An 8,287-nucleotide genomic window follows, 5' to 3' on the forward strand; every position below is an offset into this window, starting at 1 on the left:
TTCAAACCTTGCCTGCTCCCAAATGCTTACACACACACACACACACACACACACACCTTCTCCTCCTATTCCTTCCTTCCACCCTTATGTCTTCCTCCTGTTTGTCCCTCTCTGTCTGTCTGACTCCCCCTCTCTCTCTCAGGCGTTAGCAGTGCGTTACCGTCTCCTCCAGAGCGTGTCTTTCCCCTGCTCCTCGTCAGCCTCACGTCCTGGGGACACATTGACCTTTTCTACCCTCTCTCAGGTAGTACCATCACATTTGTTCACTTAATGGCAGTGATACAAAAAATTTGTCTTGCTTACAACAGCTCAGCTTCGGTTAGACTGCATTTGTTCAACAAAGATGTCCTTTTAATTCAACAGCTTTCAAATCAACAAGTGAGAAACTTCTCATCAGCTGCTTATTATTCTTATTATTTCTTGTTATAATGAGCTGAGTCCACTTGCGTTGATGTACTAAACAGATGCCAAACAGAAGACCTTGAGAGTCTGTGCGGGGAAATTAATTGGTTGTCATTGATGGAATTAGCATTCTCCTCTGTCTTCCCCTCTGGTCCTCATTATTCACCCCTCTCATCACTCCTCTTCCTCAGCCATCCGGCCCTCTGTCAGAGTGCTACCGCCCCCTGCTGTCAGCAGCTGTGAAGGGTTTTTTAACTCGCAGGCTGCTGAGGACTGAGAGAGTGGTGCAGCTGGTGCGCACCATCAGGGTGAGTATAGACAGCAGTGTCATGTGTCTCTAGCAGTGCACTGTGTTGGCATAAAATGAGCAAACTGCCTATGCACAGATTTCAGCTGTGAGTGTCTGTGTGTGTGTTTCCAGGACACACAACAGTTCCTGCAGGCCTTCCAGCAGCAGAGCCCCAGCAGAGGAGCGTTCTGTAGCAGACAGGACCTCTTACTGCAGGAGAGAGTCACTCTGCAGGTATGGAGCCAAACACATGTTGTAAAACACCTGTTAACCTTCTCTTCTTTTCTGTCATCTGAGCAATTATTCCCTCCATTAGCAGTTACCACAACAGATACCATGATTACACGCATTCATTCAAGCCATCATCTGCTCTGTAATTGTTTGCCCCTCCAGCTGCGCGCTGCACGTTATGAGGTCTATGACATATTCTTCAGCCTGTCTGCCAGAGAGAGGATGCAGCTGATCAGCTGGGACAGAGAGCTGGCTCGAGAGAGAGCGCTCAGACGACAGGTGCTCCTTTCACAAGCTCTGGCCAAACCAAAAAGAAATGGTGCACACTGGAAGACTGATGGTTTTTTACTAAAACAGTTGCATGAAGTATTTACAAATAATGCCAAAATAGGCACTAGCAGAATTATAGGTCAGGAAAATCAGTACAGTACAGTGTGATTGTGCACCACTGGGCCAAAACATAACACCACACAGATTTACCAATTTTTAATCACAGCAGTTCTGACAATTCGTTTTCAAAATACCATTATGTTTTAGTGTTGTTAAGACTTTTCAGGGCACTAACTGTTCACATTGTTGCTTTATAGTTCATGGTGCAGTTGGTCACATGTTAGTCCTGTTGTATTATAATATACCTAGTGGTTATTATGAAGACTAATCTACTCTGTAGATCCATGTTTATGCTTGTGTGTGTGTGTGTGCTTTAGAGTGGAGCTACGGGCCATCTGAGAGGGAAGAGTTCTCTGTCAGCTGCAACACAGAAATCACTGGAGAGGAAGAGAGCAATGCTGTGAGTTTTCACTGGATCAGTGCTGTTATATTTTTGTATGGACACCATTGTTATCAGTATAGTTACAGTGCAGAATGAAGCAATTTCTGTATATCAGATTAAAAAAAGCTCAAACTAGTGCCTCAACTCTACTGAAGTCATGCTCAATGTCGAAATGTTTGAAACCTCCAACTTTGCACTCCTGCTCTCATCAGTGCAGATCCAGTCATCACAGTAGAGAATGAACCGAGCCTGTGAAAACATTCACATTTATTCACATTCAAGATTTATTAGTAGATTTTTCATATATAAACTCCACAAAAAATAAAATATATTATTTTTATGGACTGAAACTCCTGGTCTACCAATTTTTCCGAAGTCTTCTTGCAGTTCTCGCATCCAGCACTGTTCATTTTAATTTTTAATGAACTGAAAAGCTTTCACCAAACCCTAAGAAAGTCTCCTTTCTCAGTGGCTGAAACCAGACTTCTCCTCCCTCCAGGATCCAAAAAAAGGCAACAGAAAGGCCCCGGGGAGTTGTGATTAAGACCGCACACAAAACCGGATTCTCTGCTGAGCGGCTGCTGGAAACCAAACACGGACGGTTCAGAACAAATCCTCAGAGCAACCCCAAGAGCACTCACTCCACTAGACCCCGATGACACTTTGCTAATTGGCCCCAGTGAGGACTCCTAATAAGGACTCTAGCGATTACATGAATATTTTATAATTAATCATTTGAGAGTTTCAAATTCAAAATCCAAATGTGACACAAAGTGATTCCTGTTGCTGACTAATATACACTCACCAGCCACTTTATTAGGTACACCTGTACAATTGTTTGCAATTTAGCGCAACACTTCTGCCTTAATATTTGTTTATAAAGTTCAAAATGTTTGTTTTTGGTGAAATTGTCATAAATGTATAAACTCAGTTATATGTTTATACTGAGGTCATAGTTAAAGGTGGTGTTGTACTGTTCTACATTATATTCAGAGGTGTTCCTAATATTCTGACCCTTTAATGCATGTAGCTGGGGGGAACAAAAATATAAAGACACCTTTGAATATAATGTGATCCAGTACGACACCGCCTTTAACTATGACCTCAATAATAAACATATAATTGAATTTACGTATACGTTTATGACAATTTCTCAAAAAACTGAAATATTTTAAACTTCATAAACACAGATGTTAAGGTGGAAATGTTGCATTGAATTGCATACAATTGTACAGGTGTGTCGCCCGATTGCCGGCCGGATTGGCTCCGGCCCTCCGTGACCCCGTTCAGGGATTAAGCGGTAGAAAATGAATGAATGAATGTACAGGTGTGCCTAATAAAGTGGCTGGTGAGTGTATTATTGTATTTCATTTCTTAAAGCTTTTGACCCAGGGTAGATATTACAGTGACTAGAGTTCCACTCACGGAGACTAGATTCACACTCTGTGAATGCTCAGAAGTAGAGATAAGACATCAGACATTCTTTACAAGGGCTTTTCAAGTCTTTTCGGTGTGCTCATGTTGAAGATGTTAGTGGGGGCAAGCTGTCAAAAACACTAACTTCTCCTTTAAAGCTCTGTGCAGTGCACCTGAAAGACTGTATATGCTTTTTTTTAAAGCAGAGAGGAAAAGCTCAGGTGTAATACCAAAACTAATCATAGCTTTGTTCCATTTGGATATTTTAGTAACCCGGTAGCTCACAGGTAAGTCTTTTGAGATTATTAGCACAGAAACCAGCAAAAATATATTTTCTTAATGTTGTTGTGTTTTGTTTTATTTTTTTGTTTGTTTTTTTTGGCGCTTTTCTTCTGGATTAGGCCTCAAGAAACTGACTGGTGTGTAGTGTAATATGATTAAGGTTAAGAATTATACATGTAGTTCTGCTGTGCTATGTTAGCATGTGAAAAAGCTCTGTCAAACAGGTATTTAAGCTCTTTGCAGTTGCTCAGTGTTAAATCTGCAAGATGCACTGTAGCATTGGATTATTCAGTTCATTCCTATTTCATGTGCCTGGTTCATTGCCATAAAAAGTTGACAATCTCCAGATGAATTAGCACATATTGAACCCCTTTGGTATGATATTTACATTATTTTATACTCACAAATACTCAGATGTTACTGTCAACATTCAGACTTGAATACTGTGTTACTCCCACGTTGTTACCGTACATCCTAGAGTACTGGGAATACAGCCAAAACACATAAATAACCATTTCAATTTTTTTTATTTTTGTGTGTTTTGGAGCTGTTTTATATGTTATTTATTTATATTTGGTTGGTAATAAATGTTTCTTAATACTTTGAAAGTTTTTGTTGTTTTGTAAAGTTTGTGATACCACTACATCCTCCCAGCAGTAGGTGGCGCTGTCAGCTCCTCTCCCTCTTTGCTCGTAAAGCGCTTGCCGCGGCTGTCTTTGACCGCTGGTGCTATGAGCTTTGTTTTGAGTAGACAGGTACTTGCCAGCTGATTTAAAAGATAATGGCAGAGGAGCCGGATGTCGGAGTTTCGTCACGGGCGAAGAAAAAAGCATTAGAAAAGTCTAAAATACTGCAACGGGAAAGCGAGAGGAAGATCTTCAGACTGGTGAGATGAGGAAACGGCACATTTAGAGCTGGTACTGTTAAGCTAGCCGGCTAAACTAGCAGCGTGTATGTAGTGTTTCCAAGCCGGTGAGTCTAACGAGGGATTTTCTCCTCTTGTTAACTAAAGGTTGGACAGGTCCTGAAGAAACCTGAGGCTGATCGGTCAGAGGAGGAGGCCGCTGTTTTACGGCTCCACAGAGACACTGCGGAGGAGCTCTGCAAGAGACAAGTCCGCAGAAATGTGCTCAAGAGAAAGCAGGAGGAGGTGAGACTGTCGGGCCCAGTAAGGAGTTTAGCTTGTGAGCTAACTGGCTACGCTGGTTTGATGTCAGAACTAAACCGGTTTTAGTTTGAGTGAATAAAGATAAGGGGATATCACTGAAATGACTGTTCTGAGTACTGCATCAGTACAGTCTTCATGACATAGAAAAAGTCTTCTTAGCCAGCCTGTATAACCTGCCAAAAAAAAACAATTAAACGCGTGCTGCCAGTTTTACCTCTTGTTGCTGTAAGAATCTGTCCAGTGTTTGTCTGAAATAAAGTTAGCACCAAGGTAGTTTTATAGGAATGGCGGAAAAGCTAATGTACAGAGATAAGTAAATAGTAAGATTCCTGATGAGGAAAAACAGGTTTGTTTTTTTTTTTTTACATTTTGCCCACAGAGTGGCAGCAGAGGAAAGCTGATCACTATTTTCATATTTTGTGGATCATTCATGTGTGGAAAATTTTACAATAATCTGCTTATTATTCACAAGAAACAGTTGCTTTCATTCATTCCACCCCACTGACTGTGTATATATGGTACATGCAAACTCGAGGGTTCACAGCTTTACTAAAATGCAGTACTTAAGAAGAATGGGATGTAGTATAAGTAAAGAACTACTTTGTGGCTACACAGTAAAAAAACAATACCGACATACAGTATATCAACTACACATTGGTGACTACACCATTACCCCTTAAAACCAGTGTTGAATACCTGCTGAAATAAAATGATTTTTTAATTGTCATTGTCTTTCTGCAGTGATTTTTAATGCAACCTCCACCTGTGGATCAGTGAACAGTACCATGAATATGCCTTCAAGTTTTTAGGATGTAAAATACACCTCTATGAGTGTTGACTGAAATATTTTAAGATATGGGCCATTCACATACTTATATGTGCTTGGGGGCAGATGAAGATAAATAAAGAGTTCATCAGTTACCGGTTGTAGTACAAGTATATCATTATACAATACTAACATTGCATGTTTCCATCACCATCTGCAGGTATTTGATGATACAGATGAGCTCAAACATAAAGTTAAACAACTGGCTGTGGTGGTCAAACAAGCAACTCACTTGGTGGTTTACACTGGAGCCGGGATCAGTACGGTATGCCAGACTCTGAAACTTCACTTTCCTCTTCTCCTTCAGACTTTGACAGGACTAATGATGCTTTTCCTTTCAGGCAGCTTCTATCCCAGACTACAGGGGTCCTAACGGGGTGTGGACACAACTACAGAAAGGGCACACAGTCAGGTGAGAGAGTTTGGTTTTGCCAAATCTTGGTAGCTGCATAATTTTTCTGAAGTGAATTAAACCACTTTGTCTTTTCTTTTCTTTCTTTATAAACAGTTCATCTGACCTGAGTAAAGCTGAGCCAACTCTCACACACATGTGCATTAGGATGCTTCATAAGGAAAAGATGGTATGCAAGACCTGGATACAGTGAATAGATTATTGTATATCAGCAGGTATTCTCATAGTATTTATGGATATTGGTATCCACATTATACCGTATGTGTTTCTCTAAAGGTGAAGCATGTTGTTTCTCAAAACTGTGATGGACTTCACTTGCGTAGCGGTCTACCCAGAAATTCTCTGTCTGAACTCCATGGAAACATGTTTATTGAGGTGAAACATAACACACACACACACACACACACACACACAGCTGTCATCCTCAGCTTTCTCCATCTAATCACTTGATTTCGACCTACTCTAAGGTCATAATATTTTTGGACAGAATTTGCAGTGTTGTCTCCAAAAAGCAACATCTGACAAGAATTTGAAATTGCTTAGTGCAGCAGAGGAAAAAAAAAAATCCTACATGCCGAGTCATGTTTGTGATGCATCAGTATTTTTCAGAGGAGGTTAACCTGAGTTGGTGATTTTTGCATCCTGTTTTCAGGTGTGTACATCCTGTTCTCCGGTCAGGGAGTATGTGCGATTATTTGATGTTACGGAACAGACATCTCTGCACCGCCACGGGACAAGTCGAAGGTGCGGCCACTGTGGCGGCGAACTCAGGGACACCATAGTGCACTTTGGGGAACGGGGGATGCTGGAGCAACCCCTCAACTGGAAAGGAGCTGCAGAGGCGGCCAAGATGGCGGATGTTATCCTCTGCTTAGGCTCCAGTCTGAAGGTAGTTTGGAACACTCGGCATCTTTCATTTGATTGTGCTTTTATCAGCTAGGTTCTTACTTGCTTTTGGTAATCAAAAAAAGTTGGATACATTGAAAGTTCAGTGTCTCGCTTAAATCAGGCTAATACAAATGTAAACTGTTTATATTTTATTTTAATAATGGCTTATTTTCTTGTTGCATCTTCAGTCTTGTGTGTTCTCTGTGTCACTGCTGTAGGTGCTGAAGAAATATGCTTGTCTGTGGTGCATGAACAGACCAGCAAGCAAAAGGCCCAAACTCTACATTGTCAACCTGCAGGTACATTACACTGTTGACATTTTAGATCAGTACAATATAAGTGAATTTGAAAAAGATGCTGACTATGTTGTTGTACTTTTGTTCCAGTGGACACCAAAAGATCATCTGGCTGTGCTAAAAATTCACGGTAAATGTGATGTTGTCATGAGTCTCCTGATGAAGGAGCTGAACTTTCATATCCCGGTGTATGACAGGTATGAACTATATGAAGTTACTGTACCCAGTGTGCACAGAGAACAGTTGTTGCCTTATAAATATAAAATGTGTACATCAGACCGTGCTCTACCATTCCTTTAATATGTTATACTGGCAAAGCATCTGTATTCTTTTAAAATGTCTTAAAGAGTCACATATCAAATTAGTTTTACTTTATCAAATACAATACATGGATTTTACAATATCATCACCATACTCTGTCACACACACACACACACACACAGACTTTTTTCCTCTGATCTCAGATTCCCTCATTCTGTCTCATCAGGGCAGAGGACCCCATCTTCAGTCTGTCCACACCTCTGCGGCCAGAAGAGGCCAACAGCCACACCCGCGAGGTCATAGTTCCCCCTGTTGGGCTGCAGGACTACTCGGCTGACCCTGGGGTACAAGCGGAAGCAACCTCCGCTGTGCAGGGTGGGTGGTTCGGACGAGGCTATGGCAAAGGAAGGAGGAAGAAGAAAAAAAACTGCGTAATCAAGGGAACTTGATAGACTGCAACATTGTGGTCAGATAGTAGCCACCTACCAGTGATCAATCCCAGTGAGGGAATGAAATTTCACTGTGATCTTTAGGGTGCTGTTACTGAGTGGTTTCTGTGATGTCCTGTGGCTACATTGATATGATTTAGTCCCATGCCCTGAATGTGTGTGCATGTGTCTGTGAAGGGGAAAAATAAGATTAGGTATTTCCAATACGAAAATAGCACTTTGTACCCTGAAAGTGTTTAATACAACTTACAGTTTTGGGTAGCAGCAAGATTTAAATGTGGCTTTTGTTATGTTACTGTTCTTGCTTAAGCTAGCTGTGCTAGTCAGAAGTAGCCCAGTACGGCTAGCACTGTGAGCAACAGATTGTGAATGACAAAACAATCGAATTATTGTATTGAAAACTGTATGTTTTAATGTTTCTGACTTGCACTCTCTAGACTTGAAAAATGATAGGAAATGTTTTTTCTTTGGCACCTTCTCATGTATGCTTTCACAGTGGATTTCAGTAGTAACACATTTTTAAAGCAGGAGGGATGAAAAAGCATCAAAAGAAAAAGTTGCAGCCACTCAGTATATAACAAATAGATTATATATA

General features: G+C 41.0%; 2 protein-coding genes across 2 annotated transcripts in view; both read left to right on the forward strand.

Moving 5' to 3' along the window:
• Positions 1 to 1,536, forward strand: part of cp110 (centriolar coiled-coil protein 110) — a 6,285-nt gene extending 4,749 nt beyond the window's left edge. The window contains exons 3-7 of the mRNA XM_020596216.1: positions 143 to 244; positions 594 to 710; positions 824 to 925; positions 1,085 to 1,201; positions 1,510 to 1,536. Of these exons, the coding sequence (XP_020451872.1) occupies positions 143 to 244; positions 594 to 710; positions 824 to 925; positions 1,085 to 1,201; positions 1,510 to 1,536 (465 nt within the window). The remainder of the gene's footprint in view (positions 1 to 142; positions 245 to 593; positions 711 to 823; positions 926 to 1,084; positions 1,202 to 1,509) is intronic.
• Positions 1,537 to 3,988: 2,452 nt separating this feature from the next.
• On the forward strand, positions 3,989 to 8,251 carry sirt7 (sirtuin 7). Its single transcript, XM_020596328.1, has 10 exons — positions 3,989 to 4,278; positions 4,405 to 4,542; positions 5,547 to 5,651; positions 5,728 to 5,798; positions 5,895 to 5,967; positions 6,075 to 6,173; positions 6,451 to 6,687; positions 6,905 to 6,985; positions 7,073 to 7,179; positions 7,470 to 8,251. The coding sequence occupies exons 1-10, from the start codon at positions 4,174 to 4,176 to the stop codon at positions 7,690 to 7,692; spliced, it is 1,239 nt and encodes a 412-aa protein (XP_020451984.1). The 5' UTR covers positions 3,989 to 4,173; the 3' UTR covers positions 7,693 to 8,251.
• Positions 8,252 to 8,287: the final 36 nt, after the last annotated feature.

The sequence above is a fragment of the Monopterus albus genome, unplaced genomic scaffold (genome assembly GCF_001952655.1).
Source record: "Monopterus albus unplaced genomic scaffold, M_albus_1.0 scaffold29.1, whole genome shotgun sequence".
In the NCBI taxonomy this organism is placed as follows: Eukaryota; Metazoa; Chordata; class Actinopteri; order Synbranchiformes; family Synbranchidae; genus Monopterus; species Monopterus albus.

Excerpts from the sequence above, each read along its gene's own strand:
- sirt7 (XM_020596328.1), top strand. The coding sequence starts at position 4,174 with ATGGCAGAGGAGCCGGATGTCGGAGTTTCGTCACGGGCGAAGAAAAAA. Across the intron at positions 5,968-6,074 it reads TGCTTCATAAGGAAAAGATG|GTGAAGCATGTTGTTTCTCA; the intron begins GTATGCAAGACC and ends GTTTCTCTAAAG. Across the intron at positions 7,180-7,469 it reads CATATCCCGGTGTATGACAG|GGCAGAGGACCCCATCTTCA; the intron begins GTATGAACTATA and ends CTGTCTCATCAG.